Below are 26589 nucleotides of genomic sequence, written 5' to 3'. Positions count from 1 at the left end.
GTGCGTGTGAGCGTGTACTCATTAGTTCACCTAAAACCTATTAAAAATACCATACCGTTCAACTAAACCGAATACTTCAGAATCCAGCTAGAATCGTGAGGTTGTCAGGAGACCCGAGGAAGGATCAAAGAAAAGAAAGGAAAGGAAAGTGAAATCCAGCACCGACCAGACATTAAAGCAATGATGATGACATGACAAATCGGTCAAATTACACAAACAATACTGAGCTCTCCCGAAGAAGAAAAAAAGAAAAGAAAAAAGAGAAAAAGAAAAAACAAATATACATTGGTACCTTACATCTTGACTTTGAACCGTCACTTACAGAAGCCCGAAAGTGTCAAAATTCAATAAATAAAAACGTCATTTTGAAATAAATATCCTTTAGATAAATAACAGGCAATTATGTAATGTGGCCATTAAATTGTAAAATGTGTTAGTATTATTATGAAAAGTGTTACCTAATATTTTACTTTGATTAAATATTTCATAATGATTATTTTAACAACGTCATACTTTTTAATAAAAATGACATTTAATTAATTTTCCAAGGTTTTATAAGATAAGAACGTGTTTTTTTTTTTTTTTTACAAAGTCAGTTTTTTAATTCATGATGTCCTTTTCCACAATGGCCTTTCTATTGCATAATGGCGTTTTACAGCCGAATGACTTGACCTTGTCAATCAAGTCACATGAGGCGGAGTCAGTTACGTGATTGGCTGAGTCCGTTATACAGACATGAGTAGCAGAACCTGCAGTATCGATTCACGCGTGGAGAGTTTTCTTATCTTATAAAACCTCGGAAAATAAATGAAATGTCATTTTTATTCAAAAGTACGACGTTGTTAAAATAATCATTATGAAATATTTAATTAAAATAAAATATTAGTTACATATTAAAGAATAGCATGAACTATTTTCTTAATAATACTAACACATTTTACAATTTAATAGCCACATTACATAATTGCCTGTTATTTATCAAAAGGATATTTATTTCAAAATGACCTTTTTATTTATTGAATTTTGACACTTCAGGGCTTCCAAAGTCACTAAGCCGCATTTTGGTTTGACTCGTGAGCACAAGAATTTAAGATATGAACTCCAGAAAGTGGCAGCGAGCTCAATTCAACTCACTTCACAACAAGCAGCCAAATGGAAAAAAAGGATAAAGAAAAAAAAGAGGCTTATAGCCACTCATAGTTGACGTTTACTGAAAAAACGAAACAAAGAGAATCATACATCGTAAGCAACCACACGACTGCGAGCTTACAAGAATGAGAAGGCAGGTTCGTGTACATATAGCTTTCCTAGCAAGAGTTAGCTAGGAGTGCTTTTCCAGGCAACCAACTACATGAAAATGCTACTAGCACAAAAGCTATCCGAGCAGCCATTTATGGTTTTTGTGCACTGGGTCAGCCATGCTGGGACAGAAAAGGGCCTTCCCCAAACTGCTCACAAAGTGTCTTGGTATCACCGTTAGCCTACTATAGTGCATACGGAATCATATTTTGTGTTTTTGAAAGCCTTGTTAAAAATAACATATCAGAAGAAGAATAAACAAAAAAAAAACATGTTTCCCGATCACTCCATCTTGTTCATTCGAGGTTTCTTACTGCGTTCTCCTTGCAAGCCAATTAGTTTTTAATATAAAGCGCATCACCTTTTCACACTCATCACTGATGATTAGCCTTGCGGAAGAAGCGTGACAGAATAGTCTGCCTGATAGATGCATTCACTATTCAGTCTGTCAACGAGTATCATTTCAGGCAGGATGAGACCCATGTCAAACACCGACTTGCTCTTCAAACACAGGCGCATCTGCTAACACTCTTATTGAACTGGCAGCACAGGAGCGTAACCTACCCCCACCCCCCCTCCCTTTACGTCCCATAAATGTAAAAATTGTATGCTTAAGAAATATTAACGTCACATTCAATCAATCATTATTACCCGAGTGGGGGGAAATCCTATTTGAGGTGTAGCGGTATTAGCCATTTTTAGCTTTGAGAATGTCTGTTTGTACCACTTCTAAAGTGTCTCTAACAAAAAGAATCCTTTATTGCTTGTCAAAATATTTTTGCTTATTTAGTCCTGGGGAAATGTTTTCAGTTTAGTTCGCTCACTCTCAGTTGGGTGACATCGGGTTTGTTGAAAGAGTCATTGTCTCCACCTACAGGCATAAGATAAAAACTGCACCCAAAAAACTTGACAGCCCTCTGAAAGGCAAAAGTGAATTATTGAAAATCCACAGTAACAAAGTATTTGTACTTGCACTTCTCATGACTGGTAAAATATACAGAAAAGGTGAAAATTTGATAAATTCAATACAAAAAAAAAAGTACTGTATTTTAAGATTATTTTACTTAATTTACTTTTCTATTACAAAATCTCATTTGTATGTGATAACTTTTTATTTGCTTGTGTATGGATATTTTCAGACCAGTATGTACATATTAGTTTTGATAAACAGTAACCACACCAATACAGTATATATTAATATATTTTTCTATTTTAATGTATATGATCGTCCTTAAAGTAATTTTCATTAATTGACAGGAAAATATACATTTTCTGTCATATTTGACATTGAACACAAAAGGATTGGAGAGGAACATTTTAATAAAAGTGTAGATGCTTTAGTTTTGTAAGTCTGTAGTAAATGCAAAGAAAATAACCATACAACATATAATACAAAACTCAAAAATGAAATATGTGTCATCGCTATACATTTTTATATACAGGCTACGATTCTATTTAAGCCGATTACAGTCTGAAGAGGATTTTCCGTATCCCGTCGGTGTGTTACATGACTTAATTAAAATTCAGAGGGGGGGGGGGGGGAACAACAGAAGACAACTTAATCAAAAAATGTAAGTATAGACATCACCATGACAACAAAACACCGCATCGTCTCCAAGATTGATATAGGCAAATACGGAGCCTTTCAACTCTGCCGCTGTGTTCCGCGGCAGCTAATCAGGAAATGAAAAGACTGTCAGTAACAAATATAGTGCTGTAAAATATCTCGGGAAAGTTGGGGAGATGATTATAAGTTGGGGTGCACATGTATATCTTGATTATGCTGTATAATCATGAGCAGTGAAGTCGATTTTTATGATGATAAGTGTAATGTGATCCCACCCACCAACATTCCTTCAGTTAACTCCTGAGGAAATAAGTTATTTTGCCCCCCCCCCCCCCCCCCCAAAAAAAATGGGTCCTAATCCTGACAATATGAGTTTGCGTTATATCAAATGTGTGAAAATATTGTTTACATTTTCTTTTTTTCAATCAATAAACATGACAATCCATACAATCATATTTCTCTTTATGGAAATATAAAGACCCGGTGGGAAGATAGAGGTTACATCGTGAGGGATGATGGCGTCCCTGAGAGTGCGTGCGTGCGCGCGCTGCGCGCGCCTGTGTTTGTATACGTGCTATATGGTCTCCACGTAATTGGCAGGGAACAAGCCTTGGCGTCCGTCTTTGCTCCACCCCCTCCACCAAGCTTTATCCACCGTTTCCACGTCGCGGATGATGTCGCCAGGTTCAAAGGAGATCTCAGATTCGTCCTCTGTGGGAACCGCAAGATAATATGCTGTGAAAACCCGCTAATCACACAGTCATTACGGTAAGTGGAGGTACTTTATGTGCTCAGGAGAGGAGATTATCCCCTAAGTGGCATCTTACCTGCTTGGTAGTCGTACAGAGCTCTGACGCATATTTGTTGCTCAGCTAATACCTTGAATGGAGAAAAAAATCATATTGCAATTTGAAAAAAAACCCCACAAAAATCTTCAATTACATTTATGAGTAAATGATTTTATTATTACAGCGATGCCTTACAATTTAATGCACTCTGAGTACGCTCAGAGCTCAAAACATGTATCTGAAATAATCTTTCTCGATTAAAACAAATGCCAAATGGCATTAATCTTCCAGCCCCCCCCCCCCCAAAAAAATTCAACAATACTGTTTGTAATGTGTTTTTAATAAGGAAAAAGATTATACTTACTTAAGAACATATATAGTGATAACATCATTAAATAGAACACAAATAATTAAATGAATCCTTGTGTGCACAAGTTGGCCACAAGGAGGCAGTATAATAAAGTCATGAAGACACAAAGAAGACTTTCACAACTACCAGAAGATTCAATAAACTGCAGTAACATAAGTCGTTTTTCCACAGAGGACGAAAAAACAAATGTGAGTATTACAATCAAACTTTCTTATTATTATTATTATTATTATTATTTGACGTATACATTAGACTTTGTTTGACCCTGGTCTATTTACAGTATCCGTATTATAAAGTCATGTTCGTTCTCTTCTCTTTCCTCCCATGCCATCTTACAACTACTGATTCCCTCGCCAGTAAACCACAAGTACATTAATCCGCACAGGAAATAACAGATGCCTTCAATATTATTTTGCATACAATTAAGGTGACCAGCAGTTTATGGAAATGACTAAGCCTGTTCTGAAAGGAGATTTTATGAGTAAGCATGTTGGTCACATCTGGGACGAAACAGGCTGGTGGCGGAGGAAGGCTGCAGGAATGTCACAATTATGGTCTGACAGGTGGAAAGGAAACCACGGGAGCAGAAGGAAACGCCAGATTTTACTGGCACAATAATTGAAAGTCTAAGTTCGATTCGTAGCAACGACAAGGAAAAGGAAAAAACAAGGTACAGAGTTAAATTGGAACTTGAAACGGAAAAGTGAAAGCACACTTTTCAAGGCTCCGTTAAGTGACATGAAAAAGAAATACTGAATTAAATCTGTAAACAGTGGATAGTGTTACAATCAGATATATGAAGAGAAACTGTAGCACGATAGCAGTCAGCTGATTGATGGAACTACGTGGCGGCCATTTTGGGGAGGTTCCCATCAAAAGGCGATACATGGATATGAACTCATTCACTGCCATAAATTCATTTGAACTATTTATATTAGTTTAACGTTTTTTTATTCTACTTTTGTTAACAAGAGTAAGAGAACCTAGAATTTTTTTATTGTACATTTAGAACAGATGTAAAATTTGTGATTAACCGTGAGTTAACTATGTCATGTGATTAATTACAATTAAAAAACATTTTTTATCACCTGACGCCCCTAATTTTTAATCTTTTATTCTTTAAAAAAAAAAAAAGATAAAAAATTAAGGGCGTCAGGCAATTCATATTAGTAATCGTAATTAATCACATGACTTCACTAGTTAACTCACGATTAATCACAAATTTTTTATCTGTTCGAAATTTACAATATTTTTTTCTAGGTTTTCACACTCTTGTTAACAGTTTAAAAAAAAGTTAAACTAATAGAAAATTAAAATTATTTTTTTGACGTCTATAGCCGTCAATGGCAGTGAATGAGTTAAAATTAACTCATAATTTACTCATTTCTCAAGTGATTTGAACGAGGTTTACTTTTTTTGTAAATTCCACAACGTGTGCTATCAATATATAACATTTGAAAGAAAGAAAAAAAACTCCCCAAAATATTGTTACCTTTGTGGAAGGTTACGCCCAGTTCCGTTGTGGAAATTCTACGACGTCGTACGCACAATATGCCGGCATCCTTGGGTCTTTCAGTTTTCTTGCCATCCAAACACATGAAATGCGGTGACAGATTTGACCCTCGTAATTTAGCGTCACCATCGGCACACAGCTCAAAAGGCCACAGTGGCTTATTTATTTATTTATTTAAATCCAGTACAGTACATTTTTTTAAGTACAGTTCAGTTCAGTTGTGTTTAGTGTTTAAATTTTCAATTATTTTAAGGCAAAGTCAACCCAATTATTATTATTTAAAAAAAATTGTTTACAATATACTGGTAATAATTATGTTCTATACAGCCCCATTAGTCTAAACCCGGCATTCTGATTAATATTGTGGAATATGAGTTAAAGCAGCAAAATCCATTTCAGGGGACGACCATTGACTGAATATGACATCACAGTTAGGGCTCAGGTAACAACCAATCAGAGCTCACCTGTTTTCTAAAGTTGAAGCACATTTTTATTGAACTTTTAAACACATTTGATTTTTAATTGAATGGTTATTAAGTCGTTTATTTTCCTATATTTATATGTAGTAGATTTGATGATAGGAGCAGGTCAAAACTGACAAGATGAGATACGAAAGATTACAAGCCCGATAAAGAAAACACAGAAAAAAAAAAGAGTAACATATGAAGTGTAACTATAGGAACAAAATCAACAATGCTGACAGAATTGTAACAAGAAAATATGAAACATGCGAGAATGAAAACAGGCATGTTAGTCTGAGGGAAATAAAAATGATATGGACTTTATTGTTGGAAAGTATAAATGCATTTCATTGTCACTATAAATGTTAAATATAAAATAAATATTTGCTGTATTTAAGAAAACATTACGGATGGTTTAATCCTTTTTTTTATTTTTGCACTTTATCTTCATGATTTCTCACATAGCAGCAACAGTTTGAAAAGGGCATTTGCTGCCATCTACAGGATACATTTGAAACTAAGTTAATTGTTTTTTTTTAACCATTTTCACAGCAGCATGGGTATTTTAAAAAGCCCCACATATTGATTGCTTCCGATCCTCTGGTGAGAGGTTCGATCACGACCTTGTTGACAGATTTGTTTGGCATTAACTTAACCTGTGAATGTGTTTTTATGTGGGCTCAAATGTTGAATGTCAAGTTTGGGGCGTTATCAATCATCTTCAGTGTATTTACCGCTTGTCCATTTTCTGATATCTCCTTCTCTTCGTTGATGTCATCGCTCTCTGCGGCGTTGTGAAGGTCGTAACACCCGCTCAGCTCTGGTGAGCTGATTTCAGCGTCGGACGGGCTCAAAGATCTCCCTGAAGAACATCAGAGTGTTAATCGCCGCCGACATTTAAAGTAGCGCGGATGATGCGTTTTCTATTGTACTACCGATGCCATTCTCTTCTTCTCCATGGACGAACCCATTGGTCGGCAGGACCACCGTCTCAAGCTTGATGGTTTGACAAATGGGGTCCTCATCTGAAATTATGATTTGACCTTCATCTTTTTATTGAGTAATGATTTGTTTGGCATTAGGACACTGATAATATTGTGACGAATGGAAGCAAAAGTACCAGTCAGCTGGGACGTTTCGTCTTTTTCCAGAAGATCAGCCGGGTCCTCCGGGCTCAGAATGTCCTCAAATTGATTATTGTGCTCTTTATCTTTACTGGCTTCCTCTTCATCATCACGCACCACCTCCGTTTTTTCCTCTGAGGACGCACACTCAACTTCCTGCTCTGATTCCTCTTCGTCCTCCTCCTGCTGCACCATCTGCTCCTCCTTCACCTGCGCCTGTTCCTCGGAATCAGCCCGGGCTGGTTCCTCAGCAGATGCACAAGGTTGCCGTTGTACATCAGCTTCCTCCTCCGCTTCATTCACCACCGCATCTACTTCCTCCTCCTCCTCCTCGACGTCGTCTTCCTCCTCCTCGTCTACTTCCAGCAGCACAGCTTGTGCTTTGTAGCCAGTGTCAGTATGCACAAACATGCTTGTGTGGAGGTCTGTTGATGGAGAAACATTGTTGTACAAATTTGACATTCATATAACAGTTGAGTGTACCTTTAAAGTTTAAGATGGCGTCAAAATGCATATACAGTGTATGGAGGACTAAAACTGCCAAAATAAAGAATAAATGACTAAGTAAATAAATAAATGAATAAAAGTGAAAGTAGAAACGGATATAAAAAAATATAATTCAAAAATTAAATGTATATAAATGGAAATAAAAACAAATATATATATATAATGTTATATAATATTAATATAATTAAATATCAATCAATAAATAAAAACGCTCTACTCTCACATTTATTTATTTCATGCTACAGACGCTTTTGTCAGGTAGAAATGTTATTCAAATGAGGGGACGGTCCTGATCGTGTCTCGAGTTGGGCTCTGCCGTTGCAAACTGCCTTTCAGTGGTCGAGTGAGCGAGTCGGCGAACAAGGAAGTCTCGCCGGCGTTTTTGTATTTATTTCGACATTTATTTCCTTTTTTTTATCTCGTTTTTTATTTTTGTATATATATATATATATATATATATAGTTATTTATTTTTTATTATATATTTATTTTTAATTTGAGCAGTTTTGGTCCTCCATAATAACATAGGGTATGCTTTATAGGTTTTTTTTTCTTTCTTTTTTTTTTGCCTGGCCTGTAGCAATATGGCTTCTGTGAAGCAGAACTCTGATTCAGTCTGTTGGCAGTGTTAACTGTCTGGAATGTTGTGGATTTGACTTTGGCACGAGCATCCATGTAACTTCAGTCTTTAATTTTTGAAAGACAGAAATAGATGACATGATTCTTTGGCTAAGTAATGAGCGCAGGAAGTGGTTAGCTTTAAAGGTGTCACTTGTTATCAGTTTGAAAGTTTATTTTTTGCGACTCGTCGGCTTACCCATGTTAAGCTGCGGTATCTCAGGAAGAGGAGATGATGGAGGCTGTGGAGGTGGACCTTCGAAGCAAAAAGTGGAAAGCTCTGGCTCGGTTGGCGTATTTGGGGGTGATTGTGGCAGAGCCCCGGGGAGTGACTCAGTAGGGATGCTTGTTTCCAAGCCAAAGAATAAGGACGCTTCCAGATTAATGGAGGCTGGCGGTGCAGAGGGCTCTGTGGGTGATGGAGCTTTGGTCTCAACAACGGGTTGCTGGATCGCAGGGGGCACGACGGGCACTGGGGCTGAAGTCGGAGGGGCATTATGAAGTGGGGACGTGGGCGGTGACACGGGGCAGACTTTGGTCCTGGTTGGAGAGGTGAGAGGACGGAAAATTGGGCTCGTGGGAGGAGATGTCGCGCGGATGGCGGAGGGAGAGGCCCGGGAGAAGGGAGAAACGAGGGGAGACCTGAGCGGGGAGGGTGGCGTGCTGTCTTCTGCTTTAGAGAAGATGAAAGCGGTGTCGGTAAGGCTGCGCTGGTATCGTCTGAACGGTTTGCCTGGAGGAAACGGAAAGGTTCACAGTATCTAAAAATGGTGCGCCATTCAAGGTCATTTTAGTTAACAAAAACTAAATTAATAAAATAAAAAATTTAAAAAATGCAAAAAAAAAAAATTTTCGTTAACGAAATAAAATTAAAACAAAAAAACTAAAACTAACTGAAACTATAATTATAGCGAAAATGTCCTAAGTATATTCATTTCGATATAAACCAGAATAAAGATGTTTGACAGTGTGTCACACAGAAGTGATGTCATCTAGCAGCAGCCAATAGAAAAGCACCTTCAGATGACATCACTCCTAGGCGACAAATTAGCCTGCTTGACTTTTTTGGCTCCTACTTTTTCGTTTAACTCCGCTGAAATGCAATGTGTTACTTTTTTTTCATTTTACCATGGTGCTTATAAAATATTGCACACAAGTAATACACATTTAAAATAATAATGATACTAATACTGAAACTAACTAAAACTAAGCATTTAAAAATAATAATAATAATAAAAACTAAACAGAACCACCCTGAAAGCTAATTAAAACTAACTAAATTTAAAATAACAAAACTCAAAATGAAATAAAAACTAACTAAAATGAAAATTGCAAAACTATAACAACCCTGGATGGTCACTTTAACACTTCAAAAAAGTAAAAAACTTGAATGTATCAGTCAGAATGGGATTTGCTAATATACTGCAACATTGAAAGAATAATTTAAAAGTGGCAATTTCCTTCAAAGATATAGCTCTCCAATAATAGCCAATTCCATGTGTTTCTCAATGTTCTTCAAATCGGAATTATCAATTTGATGCGCTAACATCTTTGAAAATCAAATACAATTTAAATTATGAGTAGCTCTGTGCACTGTATAAATGCATAAATGTATATACATACCAGCACGTGAAGATCCAGGGCTTGTTGGACTTTGCGATGACGATGACGACAGCTGCCTGAAGAACTCCCGAGGGTTCATAGAGCGCTGGGACACTAAAACTGCTGCCTCCTACAAAGAACGTCAAATGTCACTGATGGCCATTGGATGCATTGGCGTCATGTGATTCAATGTTGACTTACTGCAGCCATCTCTATGGACTCGCTCCTTCTCAGACGAGCCCTCATGTCCTCCTCATGCTCTCTCTGCTGTCGTTCCTGTTCACATGGATGCACATTTAAACTATTTGGTTCAGATGCAAGGGGTCCTCACTTCACACTAGTGACTGAAGTTCCACTTCTACACTCTTATGGGTCAATTTGACCCAACTTTCTGTGTTGTTTTATAAAAATGACCCAATTTTTTTCTTTGACTTTTCAAATTTTTGAGATATATATGAACAATTACTAAAATATTCGGTGGAGAAAGACTATTATTGCTCCCCATACTAAGCAATTGGAGTTTCCTTCATGTATATCTGTAACAAACATACTGCCTCCTGGTGGACAAAACACATACAACAGCAGGAGCAGCAAAAATGTCCATATAAACAATTTCATTCTTAGCATTATATTTATCATTATTGTATGTTTTTATTAAGAGTACTATTTCTTGTTTTAAAAATCACACGACAATTTTTTGGGGGGCGGGGGGGGGGGGTGTAATTTTTACTATGTAGTAAACTGAGGACCATGCATTTGCAAAAAAATAAAATAAAAATGTAAAGGATGTAGAATTGTCACTCACCCATCTAAATTTCTCCTTCCCGCGCAGTTGCTCCTCTTGTTCTGCCTGTTTTCGTCTGCATGACAATATAAAAATAAATGACAAACAGTTGGACATTTGAAGTGTCCACAATCAGACAATGCGAAGCGTCGGGCCTTCTTTTCACCTTTGCTCCTCTATCATCCGTAGTTTCTCTTCCATTTTTCGATCTCTCTCTTCTGATTCCTTCCGTTCCTTCAAAACTCGTTCCCTTTCCAGCCGCCGTCTCTCATCAACAGCTCGTCTCCTCTCCTCTTCCTTCCTCAGTTCTTCTTCTCGCTGACAAAATGAAGAAGAATATATGTGCGGCTCAAGTGAGGATTTATGCAGAAATATGCAGTGCTTAACCCTCCTGTAGTCTTCAAAAATTCTAACACATTTGAGACCCAATGGATGGATGGGGTCAAAATGACCCCAAGGATATTAGGAAGGTTAAGTAAAGAAAGTAGGAGAAAAGTCTCTATAGAAATAAATACCTCTGCACGTGCCCAAAAAGAGTCTCTGTTGATGAGTCTCATCTCCATTGCAGCGTTGGTCTTCCTATAGTTTGTACCCTTGAGAGTAAAAATAAAGATTGTGTGCCATGTAAAAAGCTTCTTGAAAATAACTTGTGCCAAATATTTCGACAGACAAACAGCACTATGATTTAAAAAAAAAAAAAAAAGTCTCTGGCACTATCTAGTGGTCACGAGGAGGATTGCCAGCTACTCACAACTATGTCCTCCCTTTCCGAGAACCTGGAGCTCTTCTTGGCCCACTGAGGATGAGCTTGGGTCTTGCTGAGCTCAGCTCTTATCATCTCCTCTGTCACGTCATCTGCTTTGTGCGCACTAATGAAGGCGTGCGCCTCCTACATGTGAGAATGGAGGACAGCAATTAGGGTATGACAAATGTGAATATAATGTTACATAGGATAGCTGCTCATGCACGGCACGCACACCAAAGTCCCATAACACCAGAGCACAAAAAGGGGCCTCTGGTGGTTTTCACTTGGACGGATCTAAAGTTATGCAAAGTCGGAGCCAAAGTGTTGTGCAACGAAGGATGGAGGGAAAGGGAAAATAACGTCTCCCTCCGTTGTGAGGGTGAGAATGTTTACAGACAGTAGAGGGAGCAATGGAAAAATATCAAAAGCCTCATACACGACTTTTGGTGTTTAAAAAAAAAAACTGCCATTCTATTAGAGCAGTGGTTCTTACACGTAGTACTAACTAAAAAAAAAGCAATTTGTTATAGAATTGTATTCCTAAAATACAGCCCATTGAGCACAGTAGCCTGAAAGGCCTAGCTTTCCCCAAACATGAGGCAGAGATTTTACCCCCCAAAATGTGCATTTATTATGAAAATTCCACTGTAACATTATGCAAAGTGCTTGCAAAAGTGTGCACACCCTCTTATGACTGGTGGCTCTATTCGATAATCACGTTAATTTTCAGTCAGCACAACTTCCACAATTTATTTTTCTGCTTTCCACTTTTTGAGTTCATAATTCCCTCCACCTAGACTATGTCCCCTGTCCAGCTGGAAAAATAAAATAAAATGCCCCAAAGCATGCTGTCACTACCCAAAAAATAACTACTTAAATGATCCCATTGAAATGTATTCCACATAAGTACTTCTTAAAGATGAATATACTGTACTGTATACGAAAAGTAAAGAAATTACTTTACTGGATGACATTTTTTTTTACATTAACCCTACGCTTAAACATAGAAAGATAAAATTGATGTGAAAATTCCTGTGCTTTCGCTGCCTCATGTCACATTAGAGCAGTGTAAACCCAAATCACTTCCAACCGTACAATACAGTAATACATGCAAACGAGTCTATAAATGATAGCAGGGACATTCATAAATCACAGTAAGAACAGGAACAGCCAAAACGATGAGTAGTACGGAACAGTTTCAAAATCACAATGTCACCAAACAGCGGCCGGGCCCTTTTCGGGATTCAACAAACGCCGCCGGGTGTGTAAAGGTAGAACCAATTATGAAACGCATATTCAGGACATACTGTGCACGCACGTTTCATATCAGTTTGACATATTTTACATAACAGAACAGATGTCTGCACCTCAAAGCTATCTCTCATCAGGAATGAATTTCACCTTGGGTTCATTCACATTCATGATCAGTACGGTGGAACTGTTTAAGTGCAATGCCCTTGAGATAAGAATTTGCAGAAGAAAAAAATGCATCTCAAGTCACAGAAAATTTCGGATCGCTGGTTTTGTTTGGATTTTTTGAAGAAAGAATCAGTACACACCAGAAGTTACGTGATGGTGACTAATATTTTTCGAGTGTTTCGACTAATAGCAGTGGATAATTTTAGAACATTTTACACTTGCATGTGATGTTATTTTAAACATTTCCAGTACTGCTAATAAAGGCTTGACGATTCCGACAGCCCATGCATCTGTTTTCTACAGTGCTTGTGTCATCAGGATCACAGGATCGTTGGAGCTGAACTGGGAGAGAGCCAAAGTACACCCTTGCCAACCTGCCGCAATACATGAACATACAACTGCTCTCACATTCACAACCTATGGCGTGTTCAGTGAACCTAAGTTTACTTAACATCATCATTTTTCTCATGTTTGATGGAAGCTGGAAAATCCAGGGAAAAACATGAATGCATGGAGGAAAAATTTAAACTCCACACATTCGAACCCCAGACCTCAAAATAGTAAATGAATAAATAAATATCTTAGAAGACATATTTATTGAATTAGCAATCAGGAAGTTGGGATAGGCTTCCCACCCCCCTACATTATGAATCCTTCATTTTATATTTCAAAGAATGGGCACGTGTCCAAATACTTTTGTCTACATTGTCAATTACGCAATGTGACTGATGCAATATCTGCAAACTGGCAGTTTTGGGAGATGCAGTGGCAAACGTGCTTAATTAAAATATGAAATACAGTGCACGCATATTGGTGGAGTAGTGTTAGCACGTGTACTTCACAGTTTTGAGGGTTCCAATCCCAGCTCAGCAGTACAGCGTTCTCGAACGTTACAAAAACAAGACTCTAAAGTAAATCCCCCATAAGTTTGAATATGAGTGCTGATATATCACTTTACTTTAAATGAAACTTGGATGTTTCCGATGCTAAAGAGTTTACTTCAATTGAAGCTCCAAACAAGCAATAAAGAACACTATTAGAAACGCTTCCGGCTTTAGGCTTGCACCTTATTTACAATACATGCACTGTTCTTTGTTAAGTACAAAATCTCCTGTTGCACCTTATAAAACGGTGGCCTCGTGCCAAGCTGCGATAATGTGAGTATAATAAAGTCAAAGACGAATGTTACCAAAACATTGAACTTGTCCCATGTGCTTGTTTTCTGTTTCTTTAGCCTTTTTGTATCTACCTTCACATCTTCAACCCTTGTGCTTGAATTGTGTCTCTTAATGGAGTTGGAACGTGCAACAATGGAAACATCTGCACCCTATTCATATGTTAGCTTTCACTGCAGCGGAGTATGGAACGCACCCAGGACTCGCCTTGACACAATTCCCCCTTTGGCCAGCTGAGACACGCAGGTTCCGAAGAAAGAAAGGAAGTTGGAAAGAAAAGGAAAAAAATAATAATATATATATATATATATATATATATATATTTTTTTTTTTAAATATATATATATATATACATATATATATATATATATATATATATATAAATATATATATATATATATATAAATATATATATATATATAAATATATATATATATATATATATATATATATATAAATATATATATATATATATATAAATATATATATATATATAAATATATATATATATATATATATATATATATATAAATATATATATATAAATATATATATATATATATATATATATAAATATATATATATAAATATATATATATATATATAAATATATATATATATATATATATATATATAAATATATATATATAAATATATATATATATATATATATATATATATATATATATATATATATATATATATATATATATATATATATATATATATATATAAATAATCAATATGTACATTTTCAAATGAAAATTTTGTGGAATTGTCTATTGACTGAAATTTATTGTGTTTTTTTAAAGATAAAAAAAAGACAAAACACACTAATTTGGGGACATAATTCAAGGCATTTTACAGCTGAATTATTGTTATAAAAGTGTTTAATTCAGTCATCCAAAGTTAAACGGTAAATTATGGAGTTGATTAAAATAAATAAACATAGCCCACAAGCATAATTTGATTAAATTTATGGCAATAGCTTTCATTGTGTGGCAAGCAGGCGGCCTCTTTTGGTATGCCAAAGAATCACTGCCTGAATAAAATGTACAGTTAAATACAATTTATTTTATGTGCAGTACGTTAAATGAATTATTTTTCAAGTACAGTTTTTTTGTTGCAGTGGATTTTGGGAATAAAACCTGTCTCATGTTTGATGAGCATTCTGGTCTACACAACAATATTTTAATATTGGTGATCATGGTGGTACTTACGTGGCCTTTTAAGTGGAGCTTGGTGTAAAAAGTTTGAGAACCACTAAAAATGAAGATATTGCAGAAATGTCAACGCTCAGTTCTGTGAACAAAACTGAACATCAAAACAAAAACCGGAAAATAAGGCATTGCCTTAACAAAACATGGTGAGAGAAGAAAATTAAATTTAAATTAGGAATATACACAGAAAGAGTGCTGAGAAGATTCTAGGCTGCCCCAATACCTTATATACATAACCATATGTATTGTCAAAGATTTAACAATGTCTTTCTTCTTTTTGAACTAATATGAAATGAGTCATGATGAGTCATTACATTTTATTTACCACATTGATGTTTATGCAATTAAAGAATTTATGATGGCCAAAATTTAAGCCTGGAAGAGATTAGTTGTATTTACTGTACATTAACAACTCATTCACTCCAGGGCAATTTCACTGAAGCAAACCCCTTCGCTCCAGGCTGTTTTACTGGATTTTGACTGATTTTGCAAGGCCCACAGAATATTGTGTTCCATTGCTATAAAAACATGGAACCTACCCACAAAAATAGTCTTTCATCAGGAAAAAAAAGTATATTTCTATCTGTTTCGGTTTTTCAACAATTAGCATTAGAATATAGCTAAGTGTCATTGTTATTCACAAATCTATTTAGAACTGTGGGTAAATGAGTTTGTTTGCAACATGGCCCTCTTTTATCTCTTATACTCTGCTGCCACTTGCTGGCCGTTTTTGTAATTACTACCATTGCTTCACCCGTTCTCTGGAGTTCAGAGGCTGCATCAAAGCCTTCTGTATGATCCAGCATAAAAACAAAAACATATTAATACGTATTTGAGACACTTAAAACATTTAAAATAGAACATATTTATACGTTTTTTGGGAGAAAACGAGTTAATATTTACTAAAATATTTATTTTTTTAAACGAAGAAAAAAATAGACAGAAAAAATGTAAGGAAAAAAAGGAAAAGATGAGAAGTTTGAATCCCCAAATTGCTCAGTGAAATATGTCCACATTAGTAAATCATTTGTGTCACTTCCACGTGCACCAAGACACACATTCACACACACTTCACACAAAAGAGATTTGGGGGTCTCAGCCGGTAGCTCACAATAGTCCAGACTTGACAAAAACAACAACAAACATTCCACACAGTCGACTTGGTGATGCCTTTATATGGAAACTCATAAACCTCGTGGTCAGCCGCCTTCACTACTAAGCAAACACTGATCAAGACGCACGGATGCAGAGGAGACGCTATAGCAACTATAAGACTGGTCCCTTCTGATGCTCCTTCGTCATGAGAGCGCTTCCTCTCTTGTTCCTCTCCGTCCTGTCACCACCGGCACTCTCGGTGAGGAGGAGGAGAAACAATAAATCTTTTAACACCAAGTCAAGCCTAAATCTTCAACTGGTATCAGTGGTGGCCATATAGCACCAACACAGGAATAGGACAGGAAGTGCATTCAACACAGGAAACTTACAAAACAATACCCAGTCAACACGAGTGTGTAAATATAGAGAACAAAGCCTGAAAAATGTCACTCCTTGGAGGGAATTTGGGGAAACAAGCACTAGTTTGCTGCATTGACATGCCTCTAAAACCCAAAGTGAGAAACAAAACCACTCAATTGGTTTGATGTTCACTTTCAAAATGCTTATGAATTAAGAACAATTTGCTCTACTGAACCTTGAAGAAGTGTTTGATGGCTGGAATATGTCCGTCACATTCCGTCCTGCGGTATTGTTCCACATGTTCACCAACCTGCAAACAAACGCAGGATGCAAACACTTGCGTTCAATGCATACCACAATCCTGTGACATAACAAGAATCATCGTGCTGTCAGTTAGCATCATGGGCTAACAAAAAGCATCTATGTAGCTGTGTATTTCATGTATTCCCTTTCCACAGCGAAAAATGACTAATATTACTGCACCGTACAGAGTCACTTATGTATCTGAAGCTCTTCATCAAAGCAGCGTGAAGGGAATAATAGCATTTCCATTCAAATTTGAGATACAAGGGTTTACGGAATGAATTGACCTCTTATGTCAAAGAACCACTGTATAAAGGGATTTTGTGTCTTATATAAACACATATAAAATAGCCAAATAGGGTGAGCAAAATATTGGAAAATCAGTATGATACAGTACATTTCTCCGCCGCTATAAACCACTTTGGTTGCTAAATTAATACTTCCTGCAATATGATTGGCTGCTTGCAGAAATTACTAAACAAGTCGCCTCTTTGAAATATAATTGGACAATCCAACGACTTTTTTTGTACTTTCTCTTTTCTAGGCAGAGCAGAGAGGGAAGCATGAGTGGAGGAGTCGGTACGAAGACGAGAGCTTACAAGGAGGCCTTTTTGCTATGTCGATTAATGTGCTAAAAAATGTTGTCCTTAAAAGAACAACAACATGGTGCCAATGGGTACTAGTTACCCCCCAAGGACATATGCGCAGCCTACGGGTCTGTTTGAAAAATAACTCACCAGTTCTTTCTATCTTTCTGTTTTCTTTCTTTCTTTCTCTTTCAACTTGAAAACTTTGGCATGGTACACGTTTCTTAACCTATATCTTGTTTGAAAATTAAATATTTTGTGTTCAATGGGAAAAAAATAATTTTTTCATCCAAATATATATTTTTAAACATTTTAGAGCTGTAATTTTAAAACTGTGATATTGCAATATTTTTGCTTACTGTTGTTATACCATTAGAATCTAATACCAGCCCATGCCTACTCTAGAAAATGCATCTTCAAAAAAATTTGGGGGGGGGGGGGCGGGGGGGGACTGGAACTTGCATGTACAGTGTACTTTTTTTGTGTGTATTTTTATGTCATTGTTGTTTTTTGTTTTTTACCCAGGCGATCATAGCGATTCGGGGCCCTCCTGTGTCTGCACTTCCCACTCTGCACAGTCCATACTGTGGCTTGGATTCATGGAACTTGCTGGCCAGTTCTGCAACACCACCCACTTTCACAAAAAAAAATAGGACATTTGTAACGCATGCGGGCACAAGAACTCTCCAAGGCCAAAGTTAAGCTGCTTAGGAATGCAATTGCAACATATGTATTTCTGACATATTTCGCCAAACTTCAAACTTACCCCCTGAGTCAGCTAGTTTGAGCTTGTTGGTGAGGCCCTCGTACACAAATAAAGCCCTGTGGACACAGAGACGCACAAGTGGTCAGGATATGTGACAAAGACGTGCCAAACACATCCGTCCTGTTGACAATGAAATTACTTCTGAGATGAATGAGGTTGACAACTTGAAAATGATTAGCGTTCCAAAACATCTTCGCCATCGAGTCCGAAAGTAAAGCAAGCGTACGGATGCAAACACGTGTTTTGTCTATCACTGCTGCACATCGGATGCACACATGTTTCTGCTAAGCACGCCTTTTATTATGTAGCATTGCAAAAATGCACTGACAAAAGAAGTTACTTCAAAAATGTATTGCACTCATTTTTTGGCAGCGAGCACAGACACTCTGCAAAAGTGCAGCCATCTATCATCATCTTTGCTTTGATGAGTGCTAAAAGTGACATACGTCAAGCTGAGAAGCAGAACAGAGTAAAAGCAGGCTGTGACATTTTGCAGGTAAAAACGTGTTTGGACGGCATCCTTCAGCCTGTCAACCTTTCGACCAGGAGAGGAAACTCAGACTCACAGATCAGACGCATCAAAACCGATAAAAGTGAGTAAAAACTGTTTTTGGTCAGGATTCGAATACTCTTTCCAACTGCATCTTCAGTTAAACATCACCAAGTTGACATCAAAGCGCCCGGACAAGGACGCGTTCATCCAATCCTTAATTATTTGTGTAAGTTATGCATCAGAAAGATAAGCTGTCAAATCTTGAACACAACTGGTATGCATGCACCAATGTGCATTCAGCAGGCATCCCCCATGTAGTGAGGGCATAAATATCAATGGAACTCATTAATCTTGGACTGAACACTCATTGGAATGTGCGTGTCTGCAATTGTCAGTAAATTTTCCCCGCTGACTCCTGAGGCAATGTCAATAACATCTGGAGCTGTGTAGTGAGTGCACAAGGCCACCAGCAGCTATTACGATGGGTCAAAGGTGAAGGAGCTGTTTGTGAGTGTGCGTAGTAAGCATGAGAAAGTATTTGTATTAAGCATTTTTGCCTTGTGAAACTACTGTAAGAAAACTGCTCTCACAACTACAAATGTGCGAATTAGCTGAGTTAGAATATAAAATGGGTGAAAGAGCAAGTCAACCCAAATTATTATTATTATTATTATGTTTTTTTTTTTAACAATAATATGTTCTATGCAGCCCCACTAGTCTAAATATGGTATTCTGGTTAATATCGCGTTAGGGGAATATGAGTTAAGCAGCAAAATCCAGCCGTTTTTATCCATCTCAGGGGGCGGCCATTTTGCCACTGGCTGTTGACTGAATATGACATCAGTGTTGCTCAGGTCTCAGGTAACAACCAATTACAGCGCAGATTCAGAAAACAGGGGATTTGTGATAGGTTGTTGCCTGAGCCCTGACCAATTGTGATGTCATCTTCAGTCGACAGCAAATGGCAAAATGGCTGCCCCCCTTAGATGGATAAAAATGGCTGGATTTTGCTTCATAACTCATATTCCGCAAATGTAATATTAATCAGAATGTCATGTTTAGACTAGCGAGGTCACATATTATTGTAAATAAATATTTAAGGTTGACTTGCACTTTAATACATCAACAGATATCACAAATAATGATAAGTAATTACAAGCGGGCATTTGACTCATTTGCCATATCCACTATTGTGGTGATTCATAAACTTTTTAAACTAAGTGCAGTCTATTTATTTTTTTATTTTGTAGCTCTCCATGTACCACCATAATGACATTAAAATACAGTTGCATAGCATGTGTACTGGATATAAAGAAAAAAAAGAGAGGAAATTTAAAACAATGGCGAGGGATACATTTTTTCTTTATCAGTGCTACTGGGGGGGGGCATATAGGATCACATACTTCCTAACAAATAACAACAAAACACTGTACATATGTGCACGCCCAGCCATCAAAGTGTCTCTTTGGTGAGCATGACATTTAAAAATAAAAATCACAATAATGATAATAATCATCATCATCATCATCATCATCATCCCCAGAAGAAGAAGAAGAAATAAAAGCATTGACAGACAACAGCCCTCGTGTGAATGCTTGTCTCTCAGCATTCGCACAATAACGGCCTACAACAGCTTAATTAGCATCCTGATATAAAAGGTCAGTGTGAGCACAATAAACAAAGGCTGGCCAAAGTCAATCCGTCCATGCTTGTGTGTGAGTATGTTTGTGTGTGCGCACTGAGAACACAATTACCATGTTGTTTGCTCTACTAAGCATGCTGCATGCACAGAACATGAAGATGCAAGCCTCCTCACAGATTTTTCATTTTATTGCTGTGTTGGTAATTGTTAATATTTACAGACGACCCAGATTTATAGGGCAGGATAATACTAATGTACTTTTACACGACAGCAATGCAATAAATCTTGCCGCTAGGACTGGTACAATGTTCATTTAAATGGAATGTCTTGTAGACACACATTTATTTATTTATTGGATGCTTTGGAGACTGCAATTTGTGGTGCAGCCTAACATTTGATCGACCTTTTAAAAATAAATAAAACACTTGGAATTATGGAATCCTCAAAGTAAAAACATGTAGCGTGTATGTCTGGTCTCCTAAACAGTCAACAAGCCAAGGTGCAGACTAAAGTGCAACATTGATCACGTTGGTGTTCGTTCCCAAGCACATATTTGAGGTTTGATAACAGGACACGCAAGCCAGCATCTTGCCAGCTGTCAATCAGCAGACTTTGAAACCACTTTGAAAGTTAAACTGCATGATCATCCTTCGGTCATAAACTATAGTCAAGCAAATTCCAGACTGCATTCTCCAAGATTCTCTAGCAAGCTTTTCATTGATCTCATGTTTCCGGAGAACAGCCACAAAAACAACACGCGCCGCTCATGTATTAGTCTTAAAAGCAGTAAGAATTAGGACTCCAATCCACTGATCCTCCCAACTCCAGACATTCCGCAAGGTCATTGCTGACAAGCCAGAGGTCAGAGGTCAGTATGAGTCTGAGGGAGTCTTAAGTCCATGTGCGCATTTTCCACCTACAGTCATCAACGTGATGTCGGGGACTAATTATTCTATCAAAATCGGATCTGAAACCCTAAAAATGCTTTTTTTTTTTATCTACTATATAGCTTCCCAAATTGAAATTATATTGCTTCTTGTATTTTAGATTGGATTTACACACTACATTGTTCAATGATGCGGAACAACAATGGCCCAGTGGTTAGCATGTCTGACTGACATGACTTCCTGTGTGGGCTTTGGATGCTCTCCCCAGGCTTGCGTGGGATTTCTCCGGGTAATCCAGCTTCCGCCCACATTCCAAAAGCAAGCATGCTGAGGAAGTCTCTAGTCTAAATTGTCCATATGGGTGACTGTGAATCGTTGTTTGTTTATAAGTGCCCTGTGATTGACTGGCAACCAGTGTGGGGTGTACACTGCCTCACAGCGCTAAAGAAAATTGATGAATGGATGGTTCAGTGACACAGTTCAATCACCACCTCCCCAATGTGGCCTAGTTCAGACAAAAAAATAAATAAATAAATAAAAGCCTAGAGAGTCACTCGACAGTCCCTCCGAATTGCTGCCATCGACAGCGGCTCATCGTCATCACCCTGTGGTGTCCGAAGCCCTCTGGCTACCTCTCCCTCACTATTCCTCCTCACCGGGGAATCGGCGAATTGCTAAAAAGTGACGAGTTGCTGTCATTTTTAACATATGCCTCACTATTTCATCCATTGGTACATGGTTAAGTATTGTTGTAAAACACAATATATGTGTACCATGCATACAGTGTATTTTAATGTCTGATTACCAAACAATAATTAGAATTTTTAAAGATCAATAGTCAATTATCATGCCCATCCCTCCTGTCAAGCTTTACCTGCTCTCCTTTGTAATGACTTACAAAGCTATTCCATAATATGGTTGATTATGCTAAATAAAGCCAATTCAAAACCGAATGAGTTTTTTTCTATGACAGCACGGAAAAAATGTCTAATCTGTTTTTGTCTCTGGCAGCACTTAAACAAATATGCCCTCGTAGTTGGTAATGTAGATGTAAAGCATGCTTGGGGATGATGGAAAAGAGATTACATGTAATGAACAAATGTGCAAGAATACTCCCGGCAATAAATCAAATATTTCCGTTTATTCAGTGTTCTATTACTATAAAAATGGATTATGTCAAAACTTGTTGCCAAGCTTAATCCCGTTGAGCCGATTTAAAGCCCTGTACTGACATAAAAAACGCTGTTGTTTAATTTTTACGCACCGTCAATGATTAGTGTCATTACTGCAAACGTGCAGAAGCAACCGCAGCAACGCAACTTGCAAAATCTGACACAAAAACACACATAGTAGATGTAAATGTAGCTTTTCCTGATGGGGAAAAAACAGAGTCATCCGTGTAACTGAGCCAGCTATGACCTCAGAAGAGAGGAAGAAGAGAAGAGTAGAAAACAGACGAGAAGAGGGAGGAGCCAAAGTGAGGAAAACACCATGATGTCATCATCTTAACAATGACAAATGAAATGTGCGCATGCATGGCTACCACAGCCAGACCCTTTAGACTGGAGCAACCGTGAACAAATAACAAGTGTTCATCTCAGCAAAAAGAACATAAACATGGTACACACGGCACATGTGCGCTCAGTCGGATGAGAAGCATGAGCCAGTAACAATGAGGACAGTTTGTTTTGGACCACGAGAACCCCTGTTATACGTCCATGTAATGGACGCTGCCGCTATAGCATTTCAAGATGAACATAACAGAAACAGATGGTGTCTGTAACTGTAGTACTCAAGTCGGCAGACAAAACTTTCTCTGCATATGAGCAACAAGCAAAATTCATATTTATAGTCCATGTTATGCCTCCTGTCCATAAATTACACGATTCTTTTCCAACCTAAATCACCACGTGTATCGTGTCCAGCTTTACATCTTACATGTGCGCAAGTAAAGCAATACCTCATGCTTATACTTGCTAAGACATATTTCTCCATGACAGCAAAATCCTCCAGGTTGACCCATGTTATTCATTCAATGTCATCTGTGCCAGCACGGGAGGAACGGAAAGATCTGTGGTTAATGATTGATTACACGGACATGAAAAAAAAAAAGAGTTGTGAAATTGAATGCCAGTCCTTCACAAACATAAAAGCATCACTCATTCATTCTAATGCCTGCGTAGGGCAAGAAACCATATTTGGTAACCTTAACTTGAAATTGGACATCATGCCAAAACCTAAAACGTACTCTTTTTATTTATTATTTTGAATGGGAATTTGATGGTATTTTTGGGATGGATGGGCACCTTTGCTCATTTTTGCATGGTAGGTCGAGGGAGATAAGTATTATCTAACTCAACATTCATGTTTTTGTTCTTCAATAAGATATATAAAAAAAAAAAAAAAGTATACTGAAATTTCTTAGTTGTATATTTTGCATGGCTGATAAAATGTTCATTCGTACTATTATGCATGAATATGATATCCGTCCAAAATTTCCCAGTTTAACTCTTTGTGAAGTTACCAGAAAATGTCCACCCCTTCCTAACCCAATCATTAACGTCATTTGAAAATTGAAACAGTAACATTTTATCCCGGTTATCCTTGTCATTAGTGTCAAAACTATTATTTAAACACTTTTAAGACGCTTATTCCTCACCTCTCAACCTCAAACCTGGTCACCTCTCAGTCTTGGTTTAATGCCGACCAATCCCAATGCTATTTTTAGCCTTAGTCTACCTCGTCTGTGTTTCAGTGGAAGTCTGAGACGTCCCCAACGGCACACGGAGCTCATTTCCTCTCTCCAAACATGGGCAAAAGAAGTCCTGCCAAAATCCCTGCCTGTCTTTCCTCTTTTTGTCCAGTGTGTTACTCATGTAATACCCCCTGTGACTCATATAGTGTCATGTCTATGTGGCAAGCCCAGCAGCACACACATTCCTCTGTCTGGACTATACTAGAAATATGGTCGGAGAAACGTAAAGTGTAAACTTAGATATAACAGAGGAATGGAGCTAACTTGACTAACCGCTAACTGGAGCTAACTAATTTGTGCCTAAGGTATCAATCAAGGCAAGTAATTTACATGGAATCTAGAGTACAAGAGTTTAAATGTCAAGAATAAACCTTGATTTCTGCAACACTATTGGAAAAATATCATCATCAACAAGAGTGTGGACATCGGAGAAGAATATACACTGAAACAAATGATTTTATCTTGATAGAGGTCATGACTTCGATCCAGTGACCATATGTGTTTCGACAGAACTCATTTTTACATTTATGTGAAAGCTAATGATGTTTTACACACGTTTGAATCCATCTGTATCAAAGTCAGTCATTTCCTATTCGCCTCTTTCATCCCCTTGAATGAGCTGATGAGACGTGGCTGTGAAACTTGGCTGCCAACAGATGAAAAAGTTTATGTGCAAACTTCTCTGCCAAAGAGCTGACCCACATCCAGTGAGTGACAGGAAGAAGAAGTGTCGGAATGGGTGCAAAGTAGAGAAAGACTGTGCAGGTAAATTGGAGGGTTGCTGAGGAGAAGAGTGAGAGCGGGAGAAAGAGAGTACAAGTGAATCGTGCTGGGTCTCTTAGTTGGGTAAGGTGTGCTGAAAAGAGGGTCCGAACACAGAATTTATCCTCGCAAGCCAATAAACAGGGCCTCTTTAGTGAAGGCTGCTGAGCTGGAGTGGAAACATACCACTGTGGACTCCCAAAGGACAACTCAAAATGATGAAAAGTCAGTTAAAGGATGCACAAAAAAGAACAGACTTTTCATGTCTTGCATGTGGTACAGCATGTCCTGATGTAAGATGTTAGTAAGCTTAACATCCTTTGGCAGAACTTCAAAAACTCTGACTGAAGATCACGAACAATGCTGTGTGCACAAACAACATGTCATCACAAGAATTAGCAGGAAATCCTTAAAAAAAAAAAAAAGAAGAAGAAGACATTCTGAGGTTGTGGTTCTCGGGCTTTCCTATGTAAAGTTTAAACATGCATGAATCAGTGGTAAGTGTGCTGCGTTCAAATGCATTAAATTCAAATATTAAGCAGTCAATAAAGAGATGAAATACAAAAATACCCAGGTTAGCTCATCATTAGCTAGAAGCTGGTACGACGCAAGCAGAAAGATTTAAACTTTAACAAAAGCACCAAAAACATGGGTTCTGCCTTTTGTCCAAAGTACGGCAAAGGAAACTGGAGATTAAAACAATTTATTTAACAAAAAAGTAAAACTTTTTCCATAGGTTGGTGCAGCTATGTTTGCGTGTCGGTGTGCTAGCCCATACGTTTTCAAAAAAGTGAACATGAAACTTGGTAAAGCGCTTGGGACAACATATGGCGTGGATAAAGCGCTATACAGTACATTCCATTTACAATTTACCATTATGATCAAATTGGATTTTTCATTTTTAGGGCTAAGGTGTATTTTTCAGCAATAGTACATTAGTAACCCATTTGAGTTCATTCGAGATTCAGAAGTCTTAAGTCAGCTCAGTCATTTCCATTCAGGAAATTATTTTCCATAAGAGATTCCTTAACCACAAACATCAGCCACAAGCAGCCATGCATTATACCATCGTGAAAAGGTCCATTCATTTGCATTAATATGAACATGAAAAAAGATTAACGACATCTATGTAAATCACTTTTAAGTACTGTGTACGTGTCTCTGTGGTCCACCCATTGATTCACAGTGACTGATACGCATGATATTTGACTGGGTGGAGCACATAACATCGTCCCCTGGAGACGATTAACAGACCACAGAGGCTCTTTGAGGAGAATGGTAATTTTTTTTGGAGGGGCAGAGATTACTACATTGATGCAAGATTGCAGAGAAGAAGAGTATGTGAAAAGATCTCAAATGTATATTATTGAGCTGTGAGGGCTGGAGTATTGAAAGGGCCTTGCATGGAATGCTTATAGGGGAGGGAGAAAGACTTTCTCAGCAAAATTCCGTGTTTAGAAGCGGACAAAGAAAACAAGTAAGCATTTAAGTGAGTGCCAAGGTCCGGTGAGAGGAGAACAGTTTACTTGATGCCGAGGCAGGCGGCGGGGGACGCAAAGAGCGAGGCAGAAGGAATGCATAGTTAGAATAGATGCCATTTTTGAATATGTTCAAATTTGCTGTCAATTCTGATAAGACGTATACTTACTGATGTAAGTCAGGTGACCAATTGCGAGGCTGTGCAAGCCAAGATGGATTGTTCAAACAGTGGTGCTTGTGTTTTAGCAGTTAGTTAATCCTCAGTTAAC

The 26589-nt window shown here is 37.6% G+C and overlaps 1 protein-coding gene across 3 annotated transcripts in view; it reads right to left on the bottom strand.

Annotated features, from left to right (window-relative positions):
* Positions 1 to 3313: 3313 nt before the first annotated feature.
* Positions 3314 to 26589, bottom strand: part of LOC147173499 (uncharacterized) — a 36451-nt gene continuing 13175 nt past the window's right edge. For 2 of the 3 annotated variants that reach the window (XM_086076908.1, XM_086076906.1), the window contains exons 2-16: positions 18303 to 18358; positions 18058 to 18170; positions 16882 to 16956; positions 11384 to 11521; positions 11148 to 11225; positions 10799 to 10950; positions 10654 to 10708; positions 10050 to 10124; positions 9870 to 9978; positions 8446 to 8979; positions 7119 to 7547; positions 6934 to 7041; positions 6733 to 6860; positions 3694 to 3745; positions 3314 to 3577 (exon numbers count right to left, since the gene is read on the bottom strand). In XM_086076908.1, coding sequence (XP_085933034.1) covers positions 3441 to 3577; positions 3694 to 3745; positions 6733 to 6860; positions 6934 to 7041; positions 7119 to 7547; positions 8446 to 8979; positions 9870 to 9978; positions 10050 to 10124; positions 10654 to 10708; positions 10799 to 10950; positions 11148 to 11225; positions 11384 to 11521; positions 16882 to 16956; positions 18058 to 18170; positions 18303 to 18358 — 2239 coding nt within the window. In that variant the 3' untranslated portion in view covers positions 3314 to 3440. The remainder of the gene's footprint in view (positions 3578 to 3693; positions 3746 to 6732; positions 6861 to 6933; positions 7042 to 7118; positions 7548 to 8445; positions 8980 to 9869; positions 9979 to 10049; positions 10125 to 10653; positions 10709 to 10798; positions 10951 to 11147; positions 11226 to 11383; positions 11522 to 16881; positions 16957 to 18057; positions 18171 to 18302; positions 18359 to 26589) is intronic. The other variant, XM_086076907.1, reaches the window with a different exon arrangement.

The sequence above is a fragment of the Leptonotus elevatus genome, chromosome 5 (assembly GCF_054856555.1).
Source record: "Leptonotus elevatus isolate MCC_2025b chromosome 5, RoL_Lele_1.0, whole genome shotgun sequence".
Classification (NCBI taxonomy): Eukaryota; Metazoa; Chordata; class Actinopteri; order Syngnathiformes; family Syngnathidae; genus Leptonotus; species Leptonotus elevatus.
This window is presented reverse-complemented; position numbering and strand designations above follow the sequence as displayed.